This window comes from Momordica charantia (genome assembly GCF_013281855.1).
Source record: "Momordica charantia cultivar OHB3-1 chromosome 2 unlocalized genomic scaffold, Mcharantia_2.0 BLBB01000002.1, whole genome shotgun sequence".
NCBI classification, from domain to species: domain Eukaryota; kingdom Viridiplantae; phylum Streptophyta; class Magnoliopsida; order Cucurbitales; family Cucurbitaceae; genus Momordica; species Momordica charantia.
In genome coordinates this window covers 8,585,780-8,600,454 of record NW_028275160.1, presented here as the reverse complement: position 1 = coordinate 8,600,454, position 14,675 = coordinate 8,585,780, and the positions used below count along the sequence as shown (strand labels likewise).

The 14,675-nt window shown below is 34.7% G+C and overlaps 1 protein-coding gene and 1 pseudogene across 1 annotated transcript; one reads left to right on the top strand and one right to left on the bottom strand.

Moving 5' to 3' along the window:
- The first annotated feature begins 1,394 nt into the window (after positions 1–1,394).
- On the top strand, positions 1,395–2,948 carry LOC111017184 (cytochrome P450 89A2 pseudogene; annotated as a pseudogene).
- Positions 2,949–6,826: 3,878 nt separating this feature from the next.
- Positions 6,827–12,155, bottom strand: LOC111017214 (growth-regulating factor 4). The gene is made up of 4 exons (XM_022292892.2): positions 11,302–12,155; positions 10,238–10,598; positions 7,220–7,626; positions 6,827–7,139 (listed from the first exon to the last, which is right to left on the bottom strand). Exons 1-4 carry the CDS (start codon positions 11,549–11,551, stop codon positions 7,132–7,134), a joined length of 1,026 nt encoding a protein of 341 aa, XP_022148584.1. The 5' UTR covers positions 11,552–12,155; the 3' UTR covers positions 6,827–7,131.
- Between the last annotated feature and the right edge of the window lie 2,520 nt (positions 12,156–14,675).

Genomic DNA, 14,675 nt, shown 5'->3' with positions numbered 1-14,675 from the left:
TGACCTTTAATATACCAACTCGTCATTCCATTTACTAACTTGAGTAGTTCAACTGGTTAAGACATATATTCTCAACCAAAAGATTGTGGGTTCAATAGTCAAATATAAGAAAGATACGATAGGGATACGATAGGAATACGAGCAAATATATTATTAAGCACGACAAAGCAATTTGGGCAAGACAATTAATAAAGTTTTATAAGCAAAGGACCACTTACTTTTGATCTTTAATTTTAAAAAATGCTTTCGGTCCCCAAATTAATTGAAATTTAATTTAAGATTACTTAAAAATTCATTATATAATTATGAAAACTCATTTATAGTTTTCTTTTATCTACATCACAATGGCTTTAATCAATATCCATCGCTTTCTTAAAATAAAATAAAAAAATCAATATCCATCTCATTCGTATCCAACAAAGTGACAAAAAATTCATACAAACTAATGCTTTGTTGAGTTATTATCATTAAGATATGCATCCATTTGGTACGAAAAATAGTAAATTTAATTGAAAATAGTATACATTTTATAAGGGGATTTAATAATATTATATAATTTGAAAATATTTTTAAAATAAATAGTTTTTTTAGTACAACAAATATAATTTTCTTAGTACAAAAATACGAGGATGAGAATTCAAATTTTAGGGAAAGAACAATTTTTCGTAGCCGTTGAGCTATGTTTATGTTGGCTAAACTATATGATTATTTTAGTATAACATGGGATTCAAACTCACAACATTTTGATCGAAGATATGTACTTTAACTAATTGAGTCAGGTTGACACTAAAATATATGGTATTATTTAAAATAAAATCGGTTGAATAAATGATTTCAATCTTTACACTGGAATATATTTTAGTGATTTGATCACATAATTGAGTTTGAGATAAATTTCAAACTTTATATTTTATTACAATTTGAAGCATAATTTAAATAATCCATGTATGTTTGCGCCACGTGCAGGATGTCCTTCCTAGTCGGTCATGGACACCTATAGAAGAGAAGAACCACCACCACCAAATAAGTGAAAAAACCGTCACTAATTTATTAAGGTGTTATCTACCACTTTTGCTTTGATTACTAACTTAATTGTTGAAGTCTATTAAGCGGAGCACCGCACAGGTGTCGAGTTGATGCAAATCCATTTGTTGGAAGATGCTTCACCCAACACGTTGAACTCTTCAAAACTCGTCATAAAAAAATATTAGAAAAGAACAACAGCTTCTGCCTGCCCACTTTTTCTCTATTTATTTTTTTAAAAAATATATAGTATCAATAAACTCACACAACGGCCAACTATATAAGTTAAGCTAAACATTCATCATCTCTGCATGAATTCAAACTTTCTTCTTCATCCAGAGAAAAACTGGAGCTGCTTCTGCAGATTGAAAATGGAAATTTCTTGGCTCCAAATTCTCATCATAACCTTCGTCTCCATAATTACAGTCTCCAATTTCTTCCGCCATTGCCGCTCCTCCAAAAACCTTCCTCCGGGGCCCTCCCCGCTTCCATTTCTCGGCAACATCCTCTTGCTCCGCAGAAATTCTTCAAGATTCTTCTCCCTGGTTCACGATCTCCACGCCCACTACGGCCCCATCTTCACCCTCCACTTCGGCTCCCGCCCCGTCATCTTCATCGCCGGCCACTCCCTCGCCCACCAAGCCCTCGTCCACCACGGCGCCGCCTTCGCCGACCGCCCTCCCGCCACCACCACCACCAAGATCCTCTACAGCAACCACATCACCATCTTCACCGCCTTCAACGGCCCCAACTGGAACCTCCTCCGCCGCAACCTCATCTCCCGTATCCTCCACCCGTCTCGCCTCAGACTCCACTCCGACGCCCGCCGCTGGAGCTTGCAGTCGCTCGTCGGCCGCCTGAAATCGCAGTCGCAGGGCGGCGCTGTCTGTCTTATCGACCACTTCTGGCCGACGATGATGGAGTTATCGGCGTTCATGTGTTTCGGATTAAAGCTCGAGGAGAATCGAATCAAAGCCCTAGCCGATCTCCTCCATCGCGTTCTGTTGTATTCCAGTAGCCAGAACAAACTCAACGCGTATCCGTTAAAATTGGGGAAATTCCTCTTTCCCAGTCACTGGAACGAACTCTTCACGCTTCGAAAAGAGATCGAAACCTCACTGATTCCTCTAATCAGAGCAAGATTCGACGAAATCCAACGCGAAATTGATCGAAACAAAAACGAATTTCAAGAAGAAGAAGAAATAGAAACAGAACGCGCAGTGCCCTATTTCGACACACTGATAAACTTACACCTCCCGGAAGAGAATCGGAAGCTCGAGGAAGGGGAAATCATCAGCCTATGCGCAGAATTTCTCAACGGAATCGTCCATTCCACGGTGGTGGTGATGCAATGGGCAATGGCGAACATCGTCAAATGTCCAGAAATCCAAAACAAGCTACAGTCGGAGATCGATCGAGCAATCGATCCGTCGCAAGAACACGTAGCAGAGGACGATCTGAAGAAGATGCCGTACCTGAAGGCGGTGATATTGGAAACCTTGAGAAGGCATCCACCGGGCCACCTGGCTCTGCCGCACCGTGTAACAGAGGAGGTGTTGTTGGACGGGAAATTTGCAGTGCCGGAGAAAGTGACGGTGCATTTCGCGGCGGCGGAGATGGCGCGGGACGCGGAGGTGTGGGAAGAGCCGATGGAGTTCAGGGCGGAGAGATTCATGGCGGGGGAGGAAGCAGAGGATGCTGTGGAGGTTTTGACGGGGAACAAGGAGATCAGATTCATGCCGTTCGGGGGAGGAAGAAGAATTTGCCCTGGGATTGGGGTGTCGATGCTTCATCTGCAGTATTTTGTGGCGAATTTGGTGAGGATGTTCAAATGGGATGCGGTGGGTGAAGTTGATCTTGAGGAGAAGCTTGAGGTTTCGATCATCATGAAGACGCCATTGGAGGCTCGCATATCAGCTCGCTAACAGTTTAGTTTTGTATCCAAACAAACAAGGGTTTAAACATCCAAGCATATAAATGTGGAAATCTCAATTTTATGAAAATTAGATAAAAATATAGTCGATGTAAATGAATATTTAAAGATTACCAAAAAAAAAAAAATATTCCCTCCCTTCTAAATAAGTTAAAAATATCAACATTATATTTTGCAGATTTTTTTTTTAATATTATGAAATAGACGATTTCAAATCCCTAAATATGGTAGAAATATTACTTGTTACTGAAAATTTTATATCTTGATTTCAAATTCTGAGTGTAAAAAAAGTTCACTTGTATCTGACATAGTAAAATATGGTCGAATCTAGATTTTCATAGATTTGTTACTAATTCCACCAAAAAGGTTTCATAATGGTGGAGATATTGTCCCTTTACTGATTGTATACCATGAACCTCAGGTCCTCTATTCGAGTGACGAGGAGCTCAATCTCTTTTCTTTGCCTGTTGAATAAAGGACCATCGAATCTCTCCTCAAATAACTCTACACAAGGACCATTGAATCTCTCCTCAAATAACCATACACATACATATATCTTCGGACATATTGAGAGGTGTGCTCAACATAGGCTAAATTATATCTTCGGACATATTGAGAGGTGTGCTCAACATAGGCCAATTTAGAGCGGATTACACAACACAACTACATTTTTTAGACTCCCATTTTACCTAAGATGGTTCCACTAACACAAATTGACGACATATTTGAGAGTGATTTTGGCATGATCAAAATTATTTCAAAATGAGATATTTGACAATAATTTTCAAGTGATTCTCATTAAATCGTCTGGGAGATGATTCCCAAGTGATTTTTGGTCCAAAAAATTAATAAGAATTAGTTTTTAAAATGGTTATTATTTAAAATTTTAAATTTGTCTTTCTATTTCACCATATTTTCCCCTCAAAAATTGAGAAATTTTATCTTTTTCATTTCTAAATTTTTTTTTTCACTCTCTAATTTATCTTTAATTTTATTTATTATCTTTAAATAAAATTAAAATTTTGTAATATATCTCTAAATTTGTAGTTTCCATCTCTATCTAAAATTTTTGTCTCTTATTCTTTAAAATTTCTCTCCAAGATTTTCCTTCTAACTTTTCTCTCTAAAAATTTTGTCAAATTCTTTATTTAAATTTCAAATATTAATCATTTAAAATCACTTGAAAATGTGTAACCAAAAGTTAAAATAACTATACAAAAATCACTTTCACAAAATCAATTATCATTAAAATCTCTATTGCTAAAATCATTTCTAAATTGGCCTAAAATTACTTGTAATATACTGTAAAACATTAAGGTATGTTTGAAAATATTAGAGTATGGTTGACCAAAATCACATTCGTCCAAATCACTTCCATTTAAAATAGTAAGAGTGATTTTGGCACGCTCAAAATCACTTTTGCCATTATCAAAATCACTCTCCTTTCCATTTATCATGTTTAACAATTTAAGAAATTGATTTTAGGGAAGCTTAAAATTACTTTAAATTGATTTTTAAGGTATAAGTTGGATTATGATTTTGGAAAATAAATCAAACTTAAATCTCTTTTTTCAAAATCATTAATTCTACCATCACCTTAAACTTTTGAGTTCAGAGAAATTTAATATGATATCTAAGCACAAGATTTTATGTTTAAACTCTCGAAAATACCATTTCCTCCCAATATTTATTTTTTTTAATACAATATGTGAGACGTGGAGATTTAAACTCACGATCTTCTGATCGAAAATAAGTGATTTAACCCAGCTATGCTTAGGTTGACCCTAATTAATATGGAAAAATGATAATCATTGTGTCAAAATATCACTCTTAGTCTAATCTCCTTATTTGTCAATATTTACTTAACACTAAAAAAACTTATGATCAAAATAAATTCTTTTTGTACAACATGTGGATGAGAATTTGAACCCACGACTTTTTACTTAACATATGTACTTTAATCAGTTAGATTATATTCTGGTTGACATTATTAAAATAAATGTTAAATAAATGTTATATCAAGATGATGTGTACTATACTAATGGAATATAAATGTGTCATACTCTTATCTTAAGATTTTTCTAAAAAAATATTATCATAAACGTCACCTATGGCCCCTTTATTGTCTTTTATTGATTACGAGAGAAGCTAAGATGAAAGGATTTTTTTTAATAATGCTATTTTCGAGAGTAATAATGAAAATATGCCACTTCTCAGACTATTTTTGAAAATGATATTTTGGAAATAGAATAGACGACTTGTGAAGTGGCAAATGCAAAGCGCCACGTAAATTTTTCTTTTTTAAATAAGACTTGGTCTGACGACATGTTTGGTGGGATTTCGAAAAATCCCGCTTGATCGTCTCTTCAAAAGACAACAATATTATTCTAAGCAAAAATAAAACAACTATTATATATAGCGCTTTAAAATAAAATGAATACTGTGGTGCAGTAGATAAGAGACTGCAGTAGATAAGAGACTGTTTGGGGAGTCAAAAGACACATGTATTATATATAATAGTTGTTTTGTTTTTGCTTAGAATAATATTTTCGTCTCTTGAAGAGACAAGCGGGATTTTTCGAAATCCCGCCAAACATGTAGAGACGACCAAACTTGAGACAGCCAGCTATTTCCAAAACATTATTTTTGAACATAATTTGAAAAGTGGCATATTTTCGTAATCACTTTCGAAATAAGTATTATTAAAAGAAAAAAAATCCCTGAACATATTTATCAATTTTATAAATCATAAGTAAAAAATTTGTCAACATATAAAGATCTAACATAAGATTCGAGATTCAAATTTCTACCTAACATGCGATTAATCAAATAAAGAATAAGAAAGAATTATAAAAATAACACAAAAGAAATATGTATTTATATATATAGTATTATGTTTAAATTTTACAAAAATGATATAAATTGCAAATTTATACAATCACATGGGACAAACTAAAACTCACTTATTCTTGACATTTTTTAAAAAACAAAAGTAATGATTGTATCTATTTTATAACCTTTAGTATAATGTTAAAAAAGTAAATAGTTCCTAATATTCAATTATGGTAGTTCTATCCTTTAAAATTTTAAATTATATTAAATCAATAAGGTCTTTCTACCAAAAAAAAAGATCTTAAGATTTTTAATAGCTGATGTGTTACTTCTATTATCACATTTGAACACGTGAATATGTAACTAAAAGAAATAGTTTTTGTTGAAGGTAGGTCAAATTTTGCAGCAAAATGATAATCAAAATCAAAAGCCAACAAGTAGCTCATCGTGATCATGCCTCTAACCAAAGGTCATGAGTTACAATTCCTCTATTCTATTTGTTGTACTAAACAAAATATCCCAGTTGAAAATTGTTAATTTTTTGAAAATTTTACAAACTAAAATATATATTTTAAGAGTTTACGTACTAAAATAGTTACATCTTTTTTTTATAAGTTGAAAAACTAAAACAAATTTAAAAATTAGAGGACAAAAATGTGATTTAGACCTTCATTTAATTATTTTCCATTTTCAATTTTGGCCACTTTATTTTTTCTCTATTTGCAAATTCAAAATATTGTTGCCATTTTGTAACATATTCCATTCATGTGCTTTAAATAGTCAATCATTAAAAAGTTTCATACCTAAATTTTGAATTAAAATAACTTCACCACACCTAAATTAGAAAAAAGAAAAGAAAAGAAAAAAAAAAACTCACATGTCTGCATTTTGTCCATCATGTTTAGAACAAAATTAAAAAAGATTTAAACATAATTCAAACTCTAGGGAGAGATTAAAAGCTTTTTCAAAGAACCAAGTAAACACATACTTTTAAATAATTAAAACAACAGAAATAAAACATAAAGTAGAGATCAAATGTTACTACAAATCCTCATTGTAATCTTAATTTTCTCTAAACTTTAAAACCATAGTTCTGTATTATTCCATACCTAACAACATTCAGCTTCTGAATTGTTTACACATAACATAACAAAGTGTTTAGAACCCAATAAAAACAGAGCTGCAAAGGGACAAGAAGACAAGAATACAACAGAATTCTCCAACGACCCGCACGCTCGCTCGCATAAACCGAATGCGAACGACGAACTAGCTTTCAAAATTTGGGCATCGAAGTTTCTGAGAGATAAAACTTGAAAATTTTCTCAAAGCATCATATGCTGCTTTCAATTATCTGTGGAGAATTATATTTGAGGATGAACTAAGAATATGCGAGAAAAATCGAAACAAACGTGGCAGTAGCAGATAACTAACCATGAGGAGATTTTGAACTCGTGGTTGACATGTCGGACGAAGCCATTGGAATTGATATCGAGAGCTGCGTTGTGGAGAAGGAAGTTTGGTTGGATCTTTCGTCGTCGAGTCCAGTCCACGACTCCCTGGCTCTCGGCCACTCGTCAAAGAATGGCTGAAGGGATTGACCTTCTTGTTTCAGAGTTTCTCCAGATGCAAATTCGCCACCGAAGAACGAATGCTGCGGATATCCGCTTTGGAAGATAGAGTTATCGCTCGATTTCGATGCCGGGAAAGACGGGGATCTTGATGGCATCATTGGCCATGTGTTGTCCATTGGAGGATCCATCTGAACAGCCCTACTGCTTCCTGATGCCTCAGAGAAGAAACTATGCACTCCAGCCTCAGGTCTAAGCCCTTGAAGATACCTAAAACCCAACAAATTCATAAATAAGTGAAGAGAATTTCAATATATATAAACCTCATATCGTCACTACAAATTTAACCTCCAAAACAAAATCATCAATGTAAATTCTTCCATTTTCACTAGTAACAAAATGGAGGCACAACCGAGCATCGGGGTCGCTTGGTTACTTGATTTTCATCTATATCGAACGACAGCATGATGAGATCTGAAGCAGTAACTCCTCACTCTTCTCCGCTAAATGAAAAACTCTTTGCCAGACTAATGCCCTGCCTACATTCTCCTGTAAGCTTCAATAACGTAATCATGTACCGCAAGCCATAATGTTATAGGGACGATGAATCAGCTGATCAGGCCTCTAACCAGTTGGTTTTCCTATGTCATATGGTTAATGTCCAGTTCTAAATGGTGCAAGCTCTTCATTTCTTGTTCTCTAAAAGACATTCCTTCGACTAATTTTTTGCATATTCTAAGAAAATACTAAAATGAGGCTATCATGAGTCGTGACCAATAGGAAAAATCGAGTTGACTGATTGACCTAAAAAGGAATATCAAAAATTCGAGTGGCTGAAGAAAAGGAAACCGTGGTGGCAGCAGAGACATAATTAGCAGACATATGATGTATGAAAGTGGAAAAGATAAGATGTTAAAGGAGGCTTAAGGCCATTAAATTAACTTAATTAAGGCTAAAATTAAGGTTTAAGGCTTAAGGCCAATAAAAAATCATAAAGGATGCAATGATGACCAGAAGTTAGAAACATTAATATTGTAAGCTTCGTTTGAAGAACTTAATTTTTAGGCAGTAGGATCGGGTTCTCAAACACATCTTTTGACTAACAAGGACACTGAAAGTAGAAAGAATATAAACTATGGAACAGAGAATAAAAAATATAGATGTTTCTCTTAGATCAGAACATAAGAAGAACAAGGAATCCAAAATATATGAAAGAAAAATCAAAATATTTCAGCAACAACCAAGTGGTAAAAGAGGGAAAAGTAAGATATATACAACTGCCTTCTTTTAAGACTTGAAGTGATTGAACACAGTTAAGTTGAAAACTAGAAAGAGTCCCGGTTCCGTAATAATTTCGTTTCTAAAAATTAAGCTTAAACTACTTGTATCTAAATTTTCTGTCTAGTTTAGAAAGAACATGTTTCTGAAAACTACTTTTTCTTTTTGTAGTTTTCAAACAGAAGAAAACAAAGAAAACCAAATGCAAAAACATTAGTAAATGGGGCCTAAATGAACAAATAATCAACATACATAAGTGAAGTGCACTATTTTAAGTTAGAGTGTTGAACTATGATGCTAATTAGAAGAGAGCAAACCACATAATACTGGTGCAAACTCCGAGATATGAACCCAAAAAATTGCTCGAAAATAAGTTGACAGAAACTGAAAGCTTTATAGAGGCTCACGGTTTAACTATAAAGCTCCATAAGATCAGTCAGCTCACACAACAACAGTTTCCTTTAAAGCAGAAAAGGCAGATAGGAACAATTAGAACCAAATAGCAAGAGTTCAGAAGAACACATAATAATTGTCAGAGTTGTTCCCTGTGAGTATCAGAACTGAACTCCGCAGCAATCTCATGGATGCTAGGACCCAATGTGTTGGACCGTGACGAAAAGAAAACAGATAATGACAAGAACCTTTTAACTTCTACTCAAAATTTTAAGAATCGGCATTGAAAAAACCAGATCAGGGCAAGATTCATCAGCTAAAGTTACAAAAGTTAATTCCAACGATCTAGCAAGGGAAAAGGATATAACTCCTCAGCAATACTGATTCCAGTATGTCAGCAAAATATGGAACATTACTGTAGTCTACATCAGACAAATTAATTTTTAGAAAAAAAAGAAAAGATGAGATGAGAAAAGTCACAGAGAGAGAGAGAAAGAGGAAAAAAAAGAGACAAATTCAACTTTATAGAGCACTACAATTGGAGCAGCACTGACATTTCTTTTTCTCTGTCTTCATATTTTTTAACATAGAGCTAAGGTATAACCAATGGGGTTAATACAGTTGTTTAACAGCAAGACAATTTTTATTACAATGTCAGGCCCGCATCAAATAGAGAAAACATAAAAGCAAGGCAACATAGGCAGAGAGGAGAAAAAAGAGTCTGTGAAGCATGCATACTTAAGATAACCAAAAAACAATTTATGGACAAAAGAAATGAATAGGGCCCAAAGAGTTGTATCCAAAAGAATGGAAAAAGGTCTGCTGAAACATTCAATAAAACATATGGCACAGAAGAGCACAGTTTGGGCTCCCACCACATAATTTCAATATGGTCCCCAAGAATGCAAACATCATATGCCTGCTTCAAAACACAGCTATACTTAAAAAAATTTTATCTAGCAAATAAATGCATGCATATGTAATGCCCATGGAGAGACAGAAATTTCACACCCATTTGAAAATCAGCTACCATATACATATATATCCATACTTTCTCCTTTAAGGAATGGAAGACGGTCAACATCATGCTTTTTCATAAGTGAATACTCAACTTGGCATTGGCTATTGGATATAAATGTTCATAAATTCTTGTATTATCAATTACCATATGGTTTGACAAAATGGAGTTGCAGTAAGAATTTACAAGTACCTATAATCTTTGCTTGGGATTCCATAGGGAATGGAGTCCAACGGGTAGTGAGGCTGGCTGGTCCCAGTGGCAGTGCCCTGAGAATTGCTCAAGGGATTCAACGGAAGGCCATGGAAGCTTCCAGCTCCGCTGCTGCTGCTGCTTCCGGTAACAGTAAGAGATGTCACAGTGGACGACGACTGTGTCATTGTTTGAGATTCCACAGGCTTTCTTGAACGGTTGCGGCCACGGTGCATGTGGCGCTCACAGTACTTGGAGTCCGGGTATGCGTCTTTAGAGCACCTCCATTTCTTGCCATCAGTCCTCCTGCATCTTCCAGGCTCTGGGTCCACCTTCTTCCCGTAGAATGAACAATAAGCCACTACAAAAATTGCAACTCAAGCCTTACAAAATAAATCTCCAGAACCAAAACATGAACTGTAACACTAACACATGCTTGGTTTTCCATACCTAAAACAATGATGCTAAAGAATGAAGGATATTGATTCTAGACTAAAGATTTTGGGCTTGAATCTTAATTATGCTTTCAGATCACATAAAAAAAGGAAACCCCAAAATGAAATTATGGTCAAAGATTGAAATTGACGAAGGGTTTATTCGCATGTGCTATAGTTGGATTTGAAACCAGAGGAAACATAGCCATTTAACTATGGTTATTTCTCAATATAAGAACTAAATACCAAACCCCATATACATTCAGCAGACAAATGCCATCGTTTTTCACACAACTTGCATATTGATTCATAGCTTCTAGTACATCAAGGCAATCACAAAACAAGATAAAAGGGGAGAGTAAACACAAGGTTTTGAAGTGTGTGGTGCAAGGGGAACCTAAAAAAAGCATCATGAACCCATTATAAATTGTAGTTAAAAAATGACATCGAGAAAAAGAAAGGGGAAAAAAGGGGAGGAACTAGAAGAGAACGAGATCCCCAAAATCAAATCAGAACATATTCAGAAACCAATCAAACTGACAGCCCCAGAGCGAGAGAGAGAGAAATAAAGAGAGAAAATGAGAGAGAAATAGAGAGAGAGAGAGAGATAGAGGGTTGAGGTAAGATTACTGGTGGGATGATGGAAGAACCTATGAGAAATGGACTCGAAGCTCTTCTGAATAGGGAGTACAAGATCAGGTGGCACAGGCAGACCTGCCATCATATATTTGAAGATCAGAGCCTGGTGCTCCAGCTCCTGCCACTGTGACACTGTGAAAGGTGACCTATTCATCCCCATCATTCCACTTGCTGTTGCTGCTGTTCCCCCTAATACCACTGTCCTACCCCCATCCTCACCCACACCACCACTGCTATTCATAATAACCAGTCTCCTCCGCCGCCGCCGCCGCCCCCCACCACCACCACCAGTTTCTCTGCAACTATTCCTCAAAACCCACCACACCCCCTTTCACAAAACACCCACAAAACCTCAAACAGAGTCTGAGACAGAGAAAATCATGGGACATAGATCAGCCAGCAGCCTCTGTCTCCACCATCTGGATTGCTCTCACTGTCACTCTCTGTAGTGTTTGTTTTTAGTGTCCGAAGGTTTGTGTGGGTAAAGGGGGGGCAGTATCTGTGGAGGAACCGAAGGCCAAGTTTGGTCTCATTTTTATTTTTTGGGTATTTGGGAAATTTGGGATTTTGGGGTATTGGGGGTTTCAACTTTCAACTTTTGAAGAGATTAGCTTTCTCTTTCTCTTTCTCTTTCTCTTTCTTTTGGGTAATCTTAACTCTAATGGCTGTGGGTTTAATTAAATTAAGCTGATTCCATTAAAGCCAGAGGCATGATTGATTGTGGTATTGGAATCTGGGAGATGGGCTGTTTGGGGGAAGTGTTCCAATCATGGCTGTGCTGTTTCTGGGTGAATTTCAGCCCCGACCACTGTTTTTCATTTTCACCACCCATTGGACTGGATGCCGATACTGCTGCTCTTTCTTCTTCTTCTTCCCTCTTCATTGGTAAAATTTGAGTACTACATCACATGCTCATATTTTAAGCTTAAATTAAAAAAGAAAAACCCTTGACTTTATCCTCTATTTTAAAAATATCCTATTTTTTTCAAAAGTTTCATACTGCTCTTAACCTTTTATAAAGGTTTCAAAAATATTCTTTCAACAAACATGGTCGTAGAATTTGAAACAATGTAGAATTTGAAACAATGTGGCAGTTAACCTGAAAAACAAACTATCTTGACAATACAGGAGGAAGATTTTTAAGCAAAATTGAAACGCTAATTGCTACTTTGTTCTAGATTATATTATGCCAATTTTCAGTCAAAATATTAACAATGTATTTTTAAAGGTTTACGAAAAGTTAGAGTAATATTGAAATTTTTGAAATGAAGTGATATTTTTAAAATAAATGACAATATTAAGGTTTTTTTTTAATTTAGTCTATTTTAAATTATTATTGTAAAATTTAGCATTTCCATTATAGCCACACCATCTATCTCATCTCTCATCTCTCATCTCTCATCTCTCATCTCTCATCCATGTATATATTTTTTTAATTATTTCTTACCAATTAGCCTTGCTTTATCATTATTTTCTTTCATTCTAAGTTTTGTTAAAAGAAATGTATATGATGTCATCAATTTTATTTTATATTTTTTTAGGACAGCTAACTTGAAGAATCAATTTAGAAAAATTAAAGTAAAACTTTCCAAGATGACTTTTTCCAATATATTGGGTAATTCCTTTTTTTTTTAATATACATATAGTCTATGACATGTTGTGACTTGTTTTCTGTTTTTTTTTTTTTAATTTTTTGTGAAATTGAAAATGGATTATATTTTCTTTTAAGAAAAAAAAATTGAAGACTACTTCCAGTTTTTTTTTAAATGGTTAAAGTTATAAAATAGAAACTAACTATTGTCTCGTGAGATTTGGCTGTGGTGATGACTATGCTTGTAAGGTGGATATTAATATGTATTAAAATAGTCAGAGTTGTCTTTGAATCGTCTATTCTACTAGATAAATCTTACTCATCCTCTTGACACGGTAGTTCAGTACAATTGAATAACCAACACTTCAAACAACGATATATACCTGTCACAGCTCAACACAACTCACATTAAACAACCATGGTAGCATGTCCTATTAACCTAACACATGGTAGCATGTCCCTTCCAACTCAAAGTCATTTTGACTCTATTCATCAAGGCATTGTTATTTGCCTACTGTGGATGGACTTCTGCACTCAATTTGGACGTTTTACTAAAACTTTTGTCACTACATAGTAGATCTCTTTCCTCTCGTAACTCTCAGTCTGTCAGACTTGATCTTATCTCCATAGGAGTTTGCTCTCTATTATAATTTATACATCAAATAACTTCATAATCTAATTAAACTTAATCAACATAAGAGTTCCACCTGCAATTCAACGCATCTCCTATAGATATAGATATAAACTTTCTCCCTGGAATACAAAATCCCATTTTTTTGCCATTATGCACTTAACTTAATTGTCAAACTCACTCCATCAAATATTACACTGTTGAACCTCTCAAAATGATCCTTTTTACTTTGAATGGTAACAAATGATCATGACATAGATTTTAGCATCTCTATATACTTCATTCTACTATGTGTCTTTTTCTTTTGGTAGCTTGAGCATGATGGCATGTCATGCGCTTAGCCTCAACCATCCCCTCAAAGTCATCTTTAATATGGGCTCGAGATTCTTCCTATTGCTCCAATGCTCTATTTTAAGATCTCTATTGATCCCTTGGCCTTGTACCACCAATGTTGATCATCCCATTAGTGCAAAGTCTCATGGCTTATGTTTTCATTAACTTTAACTAAATGAGGATCTCGAGAGATAGAGTCTTAGTCAATGTTTTAAATGTCGTGGTTTCGATTTCATGGCAATGTTGATGGAAATATCGATATAATGTTGATGTCGATGGATATTTATGTAAAATTATAAAAAAATCGTAAAAGTATATGTATTAACAAATAAACATTTCACGATTTCTAGATAAGTTAAAAATGATTAATATTAATATTCTGCCTATATAAGTGATATTTTATTGATATTTTTCATATTTTGTCAAATTTTTTTTGTAATAATTATGGAAATATTGATTTACGCCTTGTGTTGATGTCGAACCTATAGATACAAAGAAATTTCGATGGAAATGTCGATATGTCGACATATATTTAATACCATATGGTCTTAGTTGACATAATGATCTGCCTTCTCTTGACATTTCTCCTTCTCCCTATTTGTAAGAAATGATGAATTTGATGATTATAGCTAAAGTATAGGTGACATGCTAAGACAAGGATGGTGTCTATCATAAGTTACCTATTAGTTATATGATGTGTATTGCTCAACACTAGGTACGATGATACTATGGCACTCGATACATCTTTCTTACTATCAATTCATATAAGTGGTTGGGTATCTAAGTTTAACCGAGCGTCATATACCAATA

Bases quoted from the DNA above. Each gene is read 5' to 3' on its own strand.
- LOC111017214 (XM_022292892.2), bottom strand. From the start codon at position 11,551: ATGAATAGCAGTGGTGGTGTGGGTGAGGATGGGGGTAGGACAGTGGTA. The intron at 10,599-11,301 runs GTAATCTTACCT...CAATTTTTGTAG, and splicing joins GTTCTTCCATCATCCCACCA to TGGCTTATTGTTCATTCTAC. The intron at 7,627-10,237 runs GTACTTGTAAAT...GTTGGGTTTTAG, and splicing joins ATCCCAAGCAAAGATTATAG to GTATCTTCAAGGGCTTAGAC.